Genomic DNA, 18283 nt, shown 5'->3' on the forward strand with positions numbered 1-18283 from the left:
TATTGCAAGACCATATTCTATTCTTACTGAATACATACATGAATATTCTAGTAAATGAGGTTTTTGAGTAAAATAGATATGGGAATAGTTAAGGTAAAACAGAGTGATATGCTATGGTACACTGTGATTATCATAGGATAGTAATAATCACCAAGTTTTTGGTGTAGGATAGGGAAGAAAAAGTAGATCTTCAATCAAGACATCAAAGCCTAGAATTTTTGTATAGATTTTAGATTTTTTCCAGCATTGATGACCAGTAGCCAGAGAAAGAGACTGATATGTAATTCTTATCCAAGTAAAGCACTTGAAGGGAACAGATAAATCATGGACTGTTTTACTATTCTTTTCTTTGATCAACTGGCATGCTGAGACTTCTAGTACCACAAGCTTCTAGATGGCTATTGAACTTTCTTCAGGTGATCTATCCTGGGACTATGCTAAAGTATCTTCATGACTGACATTCTTTTGTTTGTTACATTTTTAACTATGTCAAGCCAACTACAGATGCCATGACCGGAAGGCGAGTGGGCAGAGTGTGAGGAAAGTTGGAAGTCTGCACAATCCTCTACTGCTAGCAGCAAGTCTACAAGTGAGTTTTAAAAGACTTTGCTCATTTCATTAAATCTCCTCCAGTGGTCATGATGGCAAAGGACAAAAGATGGCATATGTAAGTGATGGTTGCTGGACTATGCTTTTATCAAGTGTAAGTTATACAAGATTCTATCCACCTCATCGAGTTGTTGGAAAAGATTGCTCCTAAAGTCTGAGAACAATGGACTTTGTGCTATAAGCTAAATCTTTATCTCCACAATCTGGATGAGAAATGACTGTGTTATGTTACAAGATGTCTGCTCCAGGTACTGATGACCCTTGTAAAGATTACAGAAGTCACAGATGAAATAAGAAAGTCGTTTGCACAAACAAGGGGGGTCAAGAAGTGTTAACTCTTTGTTGTGTTTCTTCAGTAGCCTAGCAGGTGTCACCTGACAGCTTCAATTCCAGAGAGACAAAGACTCAAAGACTGTTAACCATGCGAAGGAAAAGAGATGTATTATTGCATGAGGGATAATATCAAGACATTGATTTTGTTGTTTACTTTTTCAGCGAAGGAATTATTTTTCAAAAGACTTTGCCAATCTTATTTTGATTAATTAACAACAAAGGAATGTATAACCTAAAGACTTTGCTACACCAAGAAGAATAAAGTCATCTGAACCATTCCAAGTTTACCATGGATCCAGATGAAGACAAGAAGATACATTTTTTAGACTAGGCCTAGCTAGAATTCTATCTTTTTATAAAATCAAATCACAGTTTCTCATAACATAATTTAAATGCTACAAATCTTTTATCTTTAAATCAATAATTTCCATAGACTTGTTATTAAAGTGATAGACGTTGTCCTGTGTGTTTATAAGAAGAATGAAGAAAGAAGATTCCGTGATCTCTAATGTATAAAAGGTATTCTTCATTGGAAAGTCTTGATACTTTGAGGAGTCAATACAATGTATTTCATCCTCAAGAGGGGGAAATGTTAAATGCGATGTGTTTTACAATGAACAATATCTTGGTATAATATAATGTAAGTCATATATATACTACTGACCTCACCATAATAGCATAACACTATTCACTGTATAAAGTGATTGTAATACTGACATAATATCATATTCTATACTAAGGAGACGTGTATACGTTGGAAATAGATATATAAGCACTACTCATGATTCCATGACGTATGTAGGGTGGTAATGCTGTACACAGCACGATAACTATACATCCATAACTGGAAGCAGGTTATGCTGATGCATAGAGAAAGAGTTCTATATTTGTTATGGTCATATATGTGCAGGTACACAGACTCAATTATAATAAACACACCCACACATGACATTGACAGTGAGTCATGAACCTATATAAACGGTAGTCACCAAGATGGAGGTGGGTTGGATCAGGGCTGTGAGCCCTATGTCACAAGAAGGATCCAGAGCCTTCAAGGAAAAGGTTGTGTCGCGTGAGGAATCCAGGATGCTTGAGTGAAGCAACAGCTGCCTGAAGCTCGTGACGTTTTGTAAGACAAACCCTTCACTTCAAAGGACTCTGATATGAACTATGGACACTAGACACTAAGGGCTGTAAGACGTTTCTCTAATATTCTTTTCTATTCAATTCTGTAACTTTCACTACTTTTAAAGAAGAAGCAATAAATCTCCATTTTATAAAGAAACCTCTCTGATGTCATCCTACTGCGCTACAGGTGCCAACGCCATTTTCTACATGAAGTATTCCGTATTTTTTTATGACGGACAAAGAACGTATGTCAGCTTCTAGGTATACCACTGTAATCACTGAACAAATGCACGTACACAAATCAGATGTATGTTTAATAACTGTATAACAGATGTCTACTATTTCCTATTTTTCCTGACGGACAGAGGACCTTTTTCAGCTTATAGCAATACAGCTGTAATAACTAAACAAATGCAGGTACACAAATCAGATGTACGTTTAATAACTGTATAACAGATGTCTACTATTTCATATTTTTCACCACGAATGGTATTAATCTTATTATGGCAAGATTATACTCCCCACTTTCTGTTTGGGTTCACTTCACATAATTGTTGGATGTTTTGTTTAGCCTAAGTAATTTAGTCCATTTCCACAATACATGGGCACTACCTTTTTACTATGTAAAAATTGGGGTCTACTAACTTAACATTGTGGAATTATGGTGCATTTACACAGAAAGATTATTGTTCGAATTTTCACTATAATGATCTCCTTTGAGTGATAATCAGCTCGTGTAAACACATCGAACGAACAAATGACGAGCGAGAAATCGTTTATTGAGATCGTTGGTCTTCGATAAAAATTTGCAGATCGCTTCGTGTAAACAGTCTTTCACAGATTCACCCTATGTGGGAGATGGGCTTAAGCGATCTTAAAAACGATCGCAATAGCGATTTTTCTATTGATTTATTCGTCTAAATGCTGATTGTTCTAAAAACCAAATTGTTGCTTTAAAATCGTTAAACAATCGATTGGGCAAATTATCGCTTCGTGTAAACAGGCCATTACACTGAACTATTAGTGGAATTACAGCATACGATAAGCGAGCAATGATTTTGGTGTCATCCCCAAACGAACTTTGAATGATTTCTCGTTGGTCGTTTGATTGATGCTGCATTTACATGAAACGATTATCTTTTTAAATTTGAACACTATAACAATAATTTGCAATATAAACATCCAGTGTAATAGGGCCCTAAGGGTAACTAGATGGAGTCCACATGGGTTATCTATTTCTTTCCTTAAATTGGAGGATCTAAAGATCTCCTGGACCAATGTTGGGGACTAATAAGATGGTCATGGAATTTCCGTCTTTGCCATGGGACTCAAGGTTCTTTTCAATCTACAAGGGTAATGTAAGAATTTTTTTTACTATGTTTAGTATTGTTTCATCACCACCCTCCCAAGTACATTGCTGGATCATGAAATGTGTAAATTCCCCCACCCTGCTTCTAGGTCTACGTACAGACTCTTTGACAGGATGGCGGCTTTCTCATAGCTTTTCCAAACACCTCATCTCTCATGCCATAGATTAAAGGGCTGACAAATCTGGGAAAACACATCATCATGAAGAAATTGGTATAGGGCAGGTATTGAAAATATGGGGTCAAATGCCTCTCGGTCATCGTAGTGGTAAAAGACAACATGGATAACAGAAGCTGAAATGCGTGGAGCAGGACCGTCTTCCCGGCCTTGGAGGCAAAATTTCCAGAGTCCATTCTCCGAGCAACCAGCATGACTTTGACATAGGTGAAGGCAATGGTCATCCCCACTATGGAGAAGCTGAAAATATCAGTCATTGTTCTCATAACTACTTGAAAGTCATTCATAACCAGTGTCCTCCAGTGACACATGACCTCTAAGTAAAAGAATACCGAGTTTGCAGAACAGCAATAGGCAATAACATTAGCAATTTGTGGAACCATCCCCACCGTCCACATACAAACAATGACGTGGCAGGATCTCTGGGGTGTGCACAACTCCACATATCGTAACGGGTGGCAAATGGCCATGTAACGTTCCAAGGACATGACTGCCAAGTTGTAAGGAGTAACACTGAACATACATGTGGAAAAACTAGTAATTACAAGACATAGTGGTATGGGCAAAAGTATACGGTAGATTGCACACAAGAAGATGAAGAATGCGAGGATTAAGTAGATGACATCACTAAGAAGCATGTGAATGAACAAGATGTAACGTGAGGTCTCCCGGACCTGGGCAGCAGTGAAGAAGACTTTCAGTATGATGGCCATAAAGTACACAAAGATACCAAAGCAAAGAGGCATCAAGACAACAATAGTGGTCTTCAAGATCTGTCCAGTTGTATAGACTTGGGTAGTTGTCTTATTATTGACATTTAGCATTTCCAAACCACTCCAGTTGCTCTTTTATAACCTGAAAAAGGGAATTCTGGTTTGTACCATGTTTATACATAACAGATATGTATAATTTACAGATTAATCCAGAGCACTCTAATATACATGAAAATCAAATACTGAATTTATTTCATCAAAAACATGCAACATTTCGGTCGCCTCTCGCGAAACGTTGCACGTTTTTGATGGAATGAATTCACTTTTTGATCTTCACGTATGGAGTGCTGCCGATTCATCTTTGGGTGTGGGAACATAATGAACAAAATATACTTGTTGTAGTTGAAGGACCCCTGAGCCCTGTACGTGACATATCTGGATGCCGACTGAAATTGACAGCTAACAGCCATCAGCGAGACCCCGGAGTGTCGCTTTGGGGGCATGGGGGGGCTATACTTTATTTATTACGTTCCTGCAACCCCCTGCCTTTCTTTCATTTTGGAGTTCCACTGGACTTGTCAAATAAACAAATAAAAGAAGCAATAATTGTAACAGAAAGAAGGATTGCCACAGAAAGTAAAACAAATCCCAAAATGTTCTTCACTTATATAAATAATAAAAAACTGAAAATGTTGGTCCTCTCAAAAATAATTTGGCTGTAATGGTTAAGGGGGATGAGGAAAAGACCAATCTACTAAATATATTCTCACAGGCGTACATTTACATCCCCGCAGCCTAGGCCTTGGCATTAATTTTATAATGGCAAATAAAATATTTGCAAATTGGCACTTTCCGCCGAAAAAATAAAATACGCCGCTTGATACATGTCCCCCTTAGTGTATACTCTCCGGCCGGGATTCCATAGAGGCCAGGTAACGTATATTTTTGTATTAGCCACGGCCTCGCATACACATACATAACTACATACATACATACACATACATATGCACACTGAGAGACACACTGTGGATTCACATACATACATACATACATACACATTAATATGCACACAGATAAGCGCTACAGATACACATACAGTGCATACACATCTATATGCACTCAGACACACTGCATATTCACATACATACATACACATTCATATGCACACTGACACACACTGCATATACACATACATACGTTCACATCAATATGCATATTAAGGAAGGCTAATATGCATCTGTACTAGACAACCATGTACAGACTGAAGTGCAGGCAGGATGCAAAGAAGATCAAGAAAGCAAAGTAGAACAAAAGCCCAAGCAGGGGAACGGCCCATCTGACATTTGCCCAAAATGCCAGAAAGCCAATCCAGCCCTACTGTGAGCCTTTAGCTGTGATGCATACAGAGTGCGGCTCTGCCTGTAACTGCACCAGGACCATCAATCACTATCATCCACGCAACAAGATAGCAGCATTATATACAGCCATCACATTATTGTGCATGTATCATGAAACAGCTCATATAACATCCACCCTCTCTAGGCTTCCAGGTCCGGGGGTAATTGCAGCCTGCACTTAAATTTCTGGGTGTCTGAAGCTTAAGTGTAATATTTCTAAAAAAATTTCCTAAAACTTCTCCATGATTAATTCCATAAATGAAGGGTGACAGGTTCCCGACGGCCGCTCCCCACCCCATGCTCAGTCTCTGCTACTTACTGTATGAGGATAACACAAGTCTCTCCATTTCCCACAATAGACTGCATGGTGCACATACAGAGAGCAGTATACAGAAATGAGGGGGGAGAGCTATATATCTGTAACCCGCTCCCCAATGTATTTCACAGGATGGGTAATACCATAAATCGGATTTGACATCGAAATTTCTTCTTTAATTTTAGCAGCAGTAATATCTCACAAGAGAATCCAGCCGCACAAAACAACATAGCTGTGTCCTTATGGGATAAGTCAGATAACAGCAATATAAACGTAAGATAAATTTTTTTTATGATAGATAGATAGATAGATAGATAAATAGGAGATAGATAGATAGATAGGTGCTGCCACCAGCCATGCTAGACATGCATGCCCTGCTCTCTCCGACTGTGATGGACGCTTCTTTGCTCCACAGTCTGGCAGCAAACTTCACACCGTCTTGTGGGCCCCTTCTACAACCTCATATAGTGGTTAGGCCCCTTTGTGTTCCCATATAGTAGTTAGGCTCCTCTGTCTCCCCACTTGCCCCCATATAGCCCCCATATGCCCCCATATAGCAGTAAAGACCCTTCTGTACACCATATAGTAGTAGTAAAGCCCCCTCTGTTACCCCATATAGTACTGAGGCCTACTGTGTCTCCACATAGTAGTTATGCCCAACTGTGCCCCCATACAGCAGTTAGACCCCTCTGTGCCCCTAAAGCTTTGGCTGTCCATGCATGATGGGAGTTGTAGTTTTGCAACAGCTGGAGAGCCAAGGTTCCCTACTCCTGCCCTACATGTGACCCATATAGTGGGTACACCCCTCTATGTCCTCATATAATAGTAATGCCCCTTCAATGCTCCACTATACTAGTAAAGCCACCTCTGTGTGCCCATGTAGGCCTCTTTTTGTCCCCATTTAGTAGTTAGGAGCTTCTTTGCCCAAAGGTCTCTTGTTACAGGACGGCAAAACTGTGAGAATAAATTGTGTAAATGTTATCCACATATAGGCTATGTTTACACTACGTAAGTTCTGCAGAAATCACGGCCATTGTTACAACGGCCGTGATTTCTGCGATACTTACGTACTGCTGCAGGCTGAGTGAATCCCGGCTGCAGTGTATACCTTGATCCCTAGCAGAGCCGTAGAAAACTGACATGTCAGTTTTCTGTGGCCACTATTCAGTGAATAACAGCCGCAGAAAACTCTGTCAGTTCACACAATGGAGCAAGCGGCTCCGGCCGCACGCTCCGTTGTGTGCTGTGGGGAGTTCTGATGCGGACGCGCAGTCTCTTTTATGAGAATGGCCGTTCTGTGACCTGGCCGGGTCATGGAACGGCCGGTCTCATATTACGTGTCACCATAGCCATAAACTGCATTTGGTGCTGGAAGAAGCAATTAAAAACCACTCAGTACCATGGAAAAAGTATAAGGGCTGCCGAAAGACTTTTGAAGAGATAATGGACAGGATTTGAGCAAGCATAGTGTTAGAAAGTCCACTGGTGGTGGCCTGATACTTGCCCTTGTCGGTGCTGTCTTTACACTTTCTCCGGTTTTTCCTTCTTTCCTGAGCATTGTTGCATTCCTGCATACATAGCAAAGGTGCCTCTTACGCAATTAAGCTGATTCTCAGTGTGAACCTGCATCTGTTTCACTGTTTACACCTTCTGCCTGATCCCTGTCTGTACCATCTGCCTTCCCTGTTGCTGCCCTGTTTAGGTTGCCATCTGTTCTCATCCTTCCCCTGTCTGACCACAATACTTGTTTCATCACTGGTACTGTCTCGGTGCGCTGTCTCTCTCTCTGATGACTTGGCCTGTTCTCTTGTGGTATCCCACCACGGGTGTTGCTATTGGTTACACCCTTCGTAAAAGCCTGTACTTTTTGTGTGTAAGTGGTGATGTAGTAGTACCAGAGTTTCACCATAAGATGTCGTTGTTGTAGGTGTGTATTCAGTTATTGCACAGCTGTAGTACTTAATAAGTTATTGTTTGTTTGTATGTCACATGGATCTGTAAGCCAATGAGAGTTCTTTCCTCTTCTCACCTATCATCTCTCTGTTTACTTCTCACATACGCACTCCTCACCCACTCACAGCACACCTTACAGGGGCTGTAGGTAGGAAGTCACATGGGTAGAGGAAGTGTAGCGGTCTTTTGCCTATAGACTCTGTAAAGGAGGGACACAAGACAGAATGCTCTCTACAGTGGTCCAGTTGGGCCCTCTAGACGTAGACCAGAGCACATGCAGCTATCTACAGTTTCTTCTCAAGTAACGCTATACAACAGTATGTAGTTTTAAACCTTCACTAGAGAGAACAAGTCAGGGATCATCTCAACCCACGCCATGAATCAGGAGAGACACAGGAACAGTAACCATAAAGAAAGTTAAGGAACTCATCCGGACAGAGCAAAGTTGCTAGAAGCCTATGAACTCTATGTCGCAGCATGTGTGTAAGCAGGGAAACCTCAGCATTCTGCTCATCCCAGGTAACAAGGTCTGGGGCTTGTGTCACCCTCTAGGACGGGTCACTTGAGACTTGAGTCAAAACACAGACACAAGTATTCTCTCTCTCTCTCTTCTCAAGTATTCTTCTGTTTCTACCTCTGAAATTCCACATGCTCCTCTCTACTCTTCTGATCCTCGATTTCACCTCTCAGCACGCAACTCAGTCAGCCCGACTGTACCACTCTTTCTACTCTCAATACAGATCTGGACCCTAAAGAGTTAAATGTCTTATCAAGTGTGAATTATTCTGTCAAGGCAAAGCTGTATGATCTACTGCCTACCTCAAGTATCTTCAGAGTAAACCAGATTTTATTTATGCTAAAGAGACTCTGTGATTCTTTGTTATGCACCAACACAGTACACACCCACTCCTTGGGTCATCTCCCCTTTCTGTGGGTGGCAGTGCCAATAGTCCGGGTGGGTCACTATTCTCACCCAGGGGCCTAATTACTATATGATGGCCTAGTACTATATCTGCTAGACCAAGGAACCTAAAATGTTCCTCTGACAGATTCTGCAACATTGTAACATTGTAAAAAAAAGTAAATGGATGTTTAAGAATAGTGGCAACATAAGGTAGGAACGTGGCAATTTGTCCAATTTATGTGACATGAATACCTTTTTAATAAAGGCAATTTAAAATATTAAAATTTTCAATATGCCACCAGCTCAGGGGAGCTCGTGACAGTGGCGGGGGGGCTTGGGGAGGGGAGCAGGCAGAGATCGTCGTAATGCTTTTCCTGTTATAACACTGAACACTATTGCCGTGATCTCTGCACAGTTCCTCCCCTCTCTCCACTGCCATCTTTCATAGCCTCAGTAAGGGCTCCGGTGTCCATATCTTCCATCAGAGCTCTAAGATCGTTTCGGAGAGAGTAATAATAATAATAATAATATATTTTTTTGTAGTAAACAGAGGGAGATTTCTCCCTCTGTAACCTTATAGATGCTGCGGTTGAGCTGACTGCAGCATCTATAGGGTTGTCAGCATCATTGCACGGTTTAGTGTTGACAGTTGCGGCAGGTGTCTGGCTATCACTGACACCCGGGACCCTCCGTGGATGACACGGGCACGGCTTATGCGCCCGAATTATCCCGGAAACTTAGTAACATCATTGCAGCCTTAGGCATAGGCTGCAGTAATGTTAATTTACTGTTTAGCAGCGGGAGGTGGGAACTTTCATAACCAATCACTAGATTGCGAATGGCTATAGCATTGCATGGATCAGTTAGATTGGTGCTCTGCAAGACTCTTTTAGCAGCTAGCAACCGACTGCTGAAGTAACCGATCAGCATCCCCCGTCACAAAAGTTATGAGTTTGGTGTGGTAAGAACTCAACCTGATAATGCAGATGGGATTGTGGGTATATTACGAGTGCACTACTTGGTTAACAACTGTGTACCGGATAAATGTGTGTGAAGTGGTAGGCTCTCTATTAATCACCCTTTGTGTAAAAAAAACTAAATTAAGTATGATTAATTTAACATTTATATCCTTTACTTTTGTAAAAAAAATGAATAAAGCAAAGTTATCTACGGCCATAGACTTCAAGAACAACACAGGACCGGTGAGAGGTGGACTTCCACCAACATACTTTTTCTCCACTTAATGTATCACAAACAGCCAAAATAACGGAGAATTATTTAATGAATTTTTTTATGAATTTTCAATAAACGATCAACTATCCAACATCCCATCTAATACGCAGTAGATGCTGAATACCCTGCGGCCAGCACAGTATTTAAACAATTGGCGGCTTGCAAGGGCCCTGCAAAGCCGCCAACGGACAACAATTATATCTATATTTATATATGCAGTATTCACCACAAGACTTTCTACATATAATATTTTATTTTTCATAATTTTTTATTTATCATGTTTTTAACAATTTATAATACTAAGTTTATTGCTATCTACTCCTTGTCAATGTGCAATGTGCATATAATCTATTTATAACTTTGTTTTATTCATTTTTTTTTTACAAAAGTAAAGGATATAAATGTTAAATTAATCATACTTAATTTAGTTCTTTTACACAAAGGGTGATTACTAGAGAGCCTACCACTTCCCACAAAAGTTATGAGTTGAAGATCTCCTTTAACGGTCGAAGTTGGTGGACTTGAGGTTCTTTTTAATCTACAAGGAACATTTCAGATATCTTTATTATGTTTAGTGTTTCGTTATCACAACCCTCCTATGTATATTGTTGAACCATACAATGTCGATAAATACAGAACAGTGATGATTTTCTTAATTTTCCTTACTCTAATTTTTAGGTCTACCTAGATAAGCTTTGATAGGATGGCAGCTTTCTCATAGCTTTACCAAAGACTTCATCTCGTATGCCATAGATTAAAGGACTGACAAATCTTGGAAGAGACATCACAAAAAAGAAATTGGTATAGGGCAGGTATTGAAAATATGTTGTCAAATACGTCTCGGTAATCAGAGTGGTAAAAGACATCATGGATAACAGAAGCTGAAATGCGTGGAGCAGGACCGTCTTACCAGCCTTGAAGGCAAAATTTCCAGAGTCCATTCTCCGAGCAACCAGCATGACTTTGACATATGTGTAGGCGATGATCATCCCCACTATGAAAAAGCTGAGAATGTCAATAATTGTTCTCATGACTACTTGAGCGTCATTCAAGGTAGTGTACTTCCTTTGACAGCTGACCACTAAGTAAAACATTGTCAAGTTTGCAGAACAACTATAAGCAATAACATTAGCAAATTGTGGAACCATCCCCACCGCCCACATCAAAACAATGGCATGGCTGGATCTCTGGGGTGTGCACAACTCAGCGTATCGTAACGGGTGGCAGATGGCCATGTAACGTTCCAAGGACATGACTGCCAGGTTGTAAGGAGTAATCCTGAACATACATGTGGAAAAACAGGTAATTACAAGACATAGTGGTATGGGCAAAAGTATCTGGTACATTACACTTGAGAAGATGAAGAATGAGATGGCTAGGTAGATGACATCATTGAGAAGCATGTGAATGAACAAGATGTAACGGGAGGTCTCCCGGACCTGGGGAGCGGTGAAGAAGACTTTTAGTATGATGACCATAAAGTAAACAAAGATAACAAAGCAAAGGGGCATCAAGACGAAAATTGCAGTTATCAAGATCTGTCCAGTCGTCATGACTTGGGTAGATGTGTTACTGCTGGAATTTACCATTTACAAACCACTCGAGATGCTCTTTATAACCTGAAAAGTTTATAAAAAGTGAATTCTGGTTTGTACCACTTTTATACACAACGTAGGCACAAAAATAAACATATGTCAATATTTTTTTTTTTTTTTACCCCACATGACATTAGGTCTTGGAATGGTGTTCTGGCTCCAATCAGTCCATATATATATAAATACTATTTTCCTACTACTGTCCCTACCTACTCTGTCCCTGGCCAAAATTAAGGTACCTCACCCAATAGGCACAGTACCTAGGGCACAGAAAGCGAAAACCTTCTCTCAGGAGAGAAGCCCTACTGGTACCCAGCTTGCCATACGCCAAATACCTGATGTTTCTGAGGTCAACAGTGATATTCCTACAGACCTCCACCTCAGAGAGGACTATGTTGTATAGATACTAGACACCATGCATTCTATGTGTGATACCTAACCCCTATTCTGAATAAAAATAAGCGATCTCAGCCACCCAGGTTCCAGTGCCACTCGGGATAGCTAAGGCCAGCTAACTCATTCAAGCCTATAGAGGCATCCACCCTGGTATAAACCTCTGTATTGAAGCAACAATGGAGCAGGAAATGATCCATGCTTTCCAGAGTATTTCCACACTCTCAGGGACGCAAGAGCTCTTGTATCTAAAGTTGTCCCTTAGATATAGCTTCCCCTTGGCACTGCCAGGCCAAGTCCCAAAATTTCTGGAGGATTTTATTACTTATTCTTAAATCACCCTTGATCCCACCATGCTCTACAGCCTTGGGGCATGCCGGCAGCGAGGGGACAAGGCGAGGAGGTGTATGAGGAGATCCAGGAGAGGCCCAAGCCTGAGACACCAAAGGATTAACAAGTTTGGAGGAGGAGGGAAAGGTCAACTGCGTCAAAGACAAGGAGAGAATAGGTCAAGAAGGAAGAGCATTGAGTTTGGTGGGAGCAGATCTGTGGAGTGGTGTGGAAAGAAGTCAGATTGCAGGTGATCGGAGAGAGTTGGATGAAAAGTTCAAGGGAAACATGTTGTTGAAGAAGTTTTGAGGCAAAGGGGAGAAATGAGATGAGCCGGCAGCTGGACAAGGAGCTGGACAAGGAGCTGGACAAGGAGCAATGAGTTATGGCTGAGACTGAGGGTCCTATTAGACAAAGCAATTTTTAACGATTAACGACTAACGATAAACCATCATTCACACAATAGTATATTATTGTAGACTATATATTTATTTGCGTATTTCATGGCCTAATTTCGGGTCTGCAAAAATTGCGGACGTGTGAATAGGCATATAGAAACCTATAAGATCTAAATGTGTCCGCAATTGTGGACGTATACTCCAGACTTGTGAATCAGGCCTAACACTGTTGTAAGGTTGGGGATAATACACCATTAGGGTATGTTCACATGTACCGGATCCGCAGCAGATTTCATCTAAATAACTGAACACAGCATCAAATCTGCACCATCAAATCTGCTGCAGATCTGCTGCAGATCCTGTTCGTGTGAACGCACCCTTATGGTCCTAATGTGTGTTGGTGTTTTTAGCTGTTTTTGTTGAGAAGGGAGACTTTGGTTAAAGGCTGAATATGTGTGTAATAAAGTATATTATCATTATGAGTTCGTTTTATTTTTGACATATGCTTTTCTCTATAAGAGCTGTATCGTGGTTGTTTCATATGTCGGTACTGTGCACCCAGGGTATTTAGGTTGTGTGTATCCAGCTCAGTGTTAATGTTCGGATTGGGTCACGTGAACAGGTGGTGATATGCGATGTGGAGAGTGATTTGAAGCTTTTCTTCGGTGATGGTGGAAAGGTGTGTTATTGAGGAACGGCACTGAACAGACATGAAGACTGGTGGAGAAGACAGTATGATAAAGCTTTTAAATATGGGGTAAAGTCCTCAGCAGAGATAAAAGATATGGGTGGTTCTAGACCGCCACGTACACCCTACATTGACGCCCGATATGCCGCGACCGGCCAATAAAAGCCTAAAGTATATGGGGAACTTTAGACAGGTTAGAGATTAGAGGGGCTTTAAGGTGTTAAGGAAGCTGGCCAATGATAGGAGGGCAGCAGGATAGGCATAGGAGAAGGGGTGAGATGGATGGGAGCATCGGGAAGGAAGGTTCCGGATGTCTGATGTAAGGAGGGCAGGAGGAGTCAGATCAGTAGATGAGTGGGTAGAAGATATAGAGTATGAGGACAAGGAAGCTACAGTGATGGCCAAAGAGAACATCTAAGAGGGAGTATGAAAAATCTGAGATGAGGTCAGTCCCTTCTGTTACTTCTGGTTTTAATTCCGACTTCTATCAGCAGTGATGACCAGTGCCATTCAGTATATAGGGTTTCAACCAGCTAATCCTTAATGCCAGGTGTGAAACATGAGGTTGGTTAAAGGGGGTGGTGGTGGGAGATAGAAAGTGAGGAAATGATTGTAAACTAACAGGTCGGATCCAGCGAATAGAAAGAAGACAATACATGGAATCACAAAGGAGATCCCCCCATTAAGAAATGATGAAAGTCATGGATGGAGCCATGACATAATGGGGAGAGTGGTGGGTACGACTCTAAGCAATGTGACATGCCGGCAGCTGTGACGCATACAGAGTGCAGCTCTGGGGGTAACTCTACCAAGACCCTCAATCACTATGATCCATGGAACAAGCAAACAGCATTGTATACAGCCATCACATTATAACGCAAGTATCATAAACTACTATGACGGCTCATATAACATCTCCCCCCTCTAGGCTCTGGAGTCCTGGTACAATTGCGGCCCCCACATTAATTTTTGGTGTCTGAAGCTAAACATTACTATAACTTTCCTAAAACTTCTCCATGGTTAGTTCTGTAGGTGAAAGGTGACCCCCATGCTCAGTCTCTGCTACTTACTGTATGAGGATTACACAAGTCTTCCCACTTCCAGCAATAGGTTACATAGCGCACATACAGAGAGCAGTATACAGAAGTGAGGGGGGAGCGCTATATACCTGCTCCCCGCTCCCCGATGGATTCCACAGGATGAACAATGTCATAGATCGGATTTGACATAGAAATTTCTTCCCATTAATTTGCAGCAGTAAAATCTCACAAGAGAATCCAGCCGCACAACATAGATGTGTCCTTATGGGATAAGTGAGGAGAAGAGCAAGATATACAGTTTAGACAAAGTAGAATTAGATAGATATGCAGATAGAAACATAAAGATATGGAATATATATACCTAGAAAAAAATATATATATGTGTGTGTGTGTGTGTGTGTGTGTGTGTGTGTGTGTGTGTAGTGCCCCAGCACAGGTGTGCCACTAAGTCTTTGTTGCACCTGGGCAAAGTAACTGGTCAGAGTGTGATCTGTGTTTTCCCCACCACACACTACTGTATTTTCTGTATGCCTAATGTTATGCACAGCTGAAGAAAGCATTGGGTTAACTGTTCTTGTCACATGTGTGTTTTCCTCCAATCACAGGCGCCCGCCTGGTTTCCCTTACTTTTCTACCTATCTTCTTTCTTCTCTTTTTGCATGACACAGCCCCACCAATCACAAGGGAGTTTGGTTGACACCTATAAAAGGAGATTAGTTCCTGGGGTCCTTCTACTCAGTTCAGCCAGAGAGAGCAACACAGAGACAGTTCCTGCTGCAGAGAAGCTAGCACCCTTGTCAGGGACCAAGAGACTACTGTAACTCTATTTCGTATAAAAGAAACTAACACTAGCATGCAGTGCTAGACTTCTGGGTGGAAAGGAAGTCCTCTGAGGATTCCCTTGTCCACCCAAGGGATACTCTCTACAAGACACAGGGCAGTATACCTGAGTTTGGTACTGACCCCAGCAGGACACAGCTGTAGATAACGCCTATGTATCCTGCTGTAACGCACGGCTGTTCTGAAAAATTTGGGGAAGTCTGCTCAACCCAGAGCAGGGACCTGGGACCTCGTACAACCCTAATAGGACGGGTATCCCGACACTGTAGGGCATAAGGCGGTCAGATACGTGAGTACAAGTATCTTCTTCTCCTGTCAACCACGCTATATCAGCACAGGTACATTGCACAGGTCCCTCAAGACGCTCCTCTATTCTCACTTCTGCTGTTACAACTTCTCTACCTTTGAAGAACTTAAGTAAACTGACGTTATTCTGGTTAAGCCACTGGACTCACTTATCATTCCGCATCTCAACACTAATTTACACTTGCGTTACCCAAACCTGCAAAAGCCGTGCCTGTCTTACCGAGGATGGGTATCATTACCACTCCAGGTTACCAGGCACTAACAAGTGCCCAAGTGACCCTACAACCACAGAGCAACCACAACACCACCTGAGCTACCCCGACCAACGGCAACCCCTACTGCTTCGCTGCATACAACAGGGTTCCGCTTGGTATTCCGCTTTTTTACTCAGAGTGAACAGGCCCTTATACAGGGAGCTAGGAATAGTCTCCCATTGGTGGAGAACAATTGAGGCAATTTGTCCACTTGGTTAGAACCTTCTGGAATAGGTCTGTGATAGGCAGACAGAGTGGACGTGGCTGGAAATCAATCTCTTAACGTTCACAATATAACATAACACATTCAGCAAAAATAAATAAATAAATAAACATTTGGCATATAAAAAAGGCATATGGCGGTGGGGTGGACGGGGAGCAGAGCAGACAGGCTGGGGGAGCAGTAAGGCAATACAGTAAGCAAATTCTATGTGGCAGGGGAAATGATAGAATTCATTCCATCATTTTCCTGAAGGGGGTCAATGGTTTGATCAAATCACTGACTTTCTTCAGGGAAATGATGGAACAGCTTGGTCATTTCATTATTTCCGGAGCAACATATACATATATCTGTCCTAAGATAATAAGAATGGGAATACTAAAAGGGCAGACTAGATGGACCCAGTGGTCTTTTTCTGCTGACAATCTTCTATGTTTCTATGCTTGAGGTAGGGACTTAGAGAAGAAGATAGAAATAGAAGAAGTGTAGCTTGACTTGGTTCAGGTTTAGGGACTGTCTTGGGGACCTTGCCTAAATAGTACAGTACTGTGCTGGGATAGTGTGAAGAGTGACTTGCAGAAGTAGAAATCCTCAGAAGAAGTGAACTGACTAGGAAGACCGCCTTTTTCCAAATGGTTAGGTTTGGTAGCAAGAGTCCCGGGCTTGAACTACTGGGTGATGGGAACTCCTCAAGATTACTCCTTCACAATCACGCTGGAGCTGGTGTCCTCGTTCCTGGCTACATGGACAATTTTAAAGAAAAATATATGAAATAAAGAGAATGTTTTTAATGGTGAGTGCCCTCCTTTCAATTATTTTTCAATTTTGAGTTTGCATCTTTTTTCAGTTGGGAGTGAGCGCCACCAAAAACCTAATTCATTCCATCGCCTGTGATTTTTCCATGGTCCTTACGTTAGTTTCTTGGTAGTGCCAACCGCAAGATCTTATACCCTTTTGTATATGAAGGAGTCAGATTCTGCTGACAGCTGTGGAGAGATGAGCCCTGGCTTCCATTCATTATCTATGGAGCCACTGATGGTAGCGAAAAGCTCCATTCATCTATTTCCAGTTATTCTACAGAGAATGAATCTAGTGGAAGCATGAACAACCTGCTGTCCATCCAGTGGGGGGTTTTGGGCTCCTTTTCTTGAGATCACTGGGGGCCCCTTTTAGTTATGCCCCATCTCATGGATACTATGAATAGGTCATACTTTGTCAATAGGGATGAGCGAACCGAACCGTTACGAACCAGATTCGTTACAAATTTTGCAAAAAGTTCGAGAAAGTTCGTAGCGAATCTGGTTAAAATAACAACAACAAATAGAAGAATGTATTGCTATTCAACCATAGCTGCTGCTGTTACAGAGAAAGTTCTTGGTGTCGGGGCTGGGAGCGAGCCCCGGCCGGCGGCTCCGCTGCTACCAATCACCCGGCATAGTGGAGTAAGTTCCAAGGAGTCCACGTAGTAGTGACATCACTTATGTGGATACGGAAGCCGGTATGGATCCCCAGCCCCGACACCAAGAACTTTCTCTGTAACAGCAGCAGCTATCGTTGAATAGCAAGATCGCAGAAAATGGACATCAACAGACATCAATTCATGACAGCACAATGGGAGACAGGTAGTGAACTCATATACGGGCTATGCAACTCTAATTAGAGACTTCTGATTTCAGTACTTGTGTGTTTTCACCTATGGTGCTATTTACATGTTAACACGAATACTTAAAAAGAAAGAAGCAGATAAGGTCCTCTAAACCAGTTACATAAGGCTGATAATGAACATGTACCAATATGTATTAAACAAGATAATGCTGGAAGTTAAAAAATAGGTGTAAATTTATTATACACAAGTTAAAAACGTAAAAATGTGACTGAAAACATAAATCTGGTACCAGAGACTAGTATTTAGAAAAATATACGGGGCTTATCTGATCAATAAAACCAATACAAGAATAAAATGAAATTATATGAATGGAAACATAAAAATGGAAGTTAAAACATGTGAAAGAAATATATATTAAAAGAAAAAAACAAGGTGGACTAGATGCTGTCCGATGCAGATTCTGCGGGTGAGTAGTGATTGGA

At 41.5% G+C, this 18283-nt stretch overlaps 2 protein-coding genes across 2 annotated transcripts; both read right to left on the minus strand.

Annotated features, from left to right (window-relative positions):
- Positions 1 to 3530: 3530 nt before the first annotated feature.
- LOC138794116 (odorant receptor 131-2-like) lies at positions 3531 to 4439 on the minus strand. Its single transcript, XM_069972884.1, has one exon. The coding sequence runs from the start codon at positions 4437 to 4439 to the stop codon at positions 3531 to 3533; it is 909 nt and encodes a 302-aa protein (XP_069828985.1).
- Positions 4440 to 10811: 6372 nt separating this feature from the next.
- Positions 10812 to 11684, minus strand: LOC138794117 (odorant receptor 131-2-like). The gene has a single exon (XM_069972885.1). The coding sequence runs from the start codon at positions 11682 to 11684 to the stop codon at positions 10812 to 10814; it is 873 nt and encodes a 290-aa protein (XP_069828986.1).
- Positions 11685 to 18283: the final 6599 nt, after the last annotated feature.

The sequence above is a fragment of the Dendropsophus ebraccatus genome, chromosome 5 (assembly GCF_027789765.1).
Source record: "Dendropsophus ebraccatus isolate aDenEbr1 chromosome 5, aDenEbr1.pat, whole genome shotgun sequence".
NCBI classification, from domain to species: domain Eukaryota; kingdom Metazoa; phylum Chordata; class Amphibia; order Anura; family Hylidae; genus Dendropsophus; species Dendropsophus ebraccatus.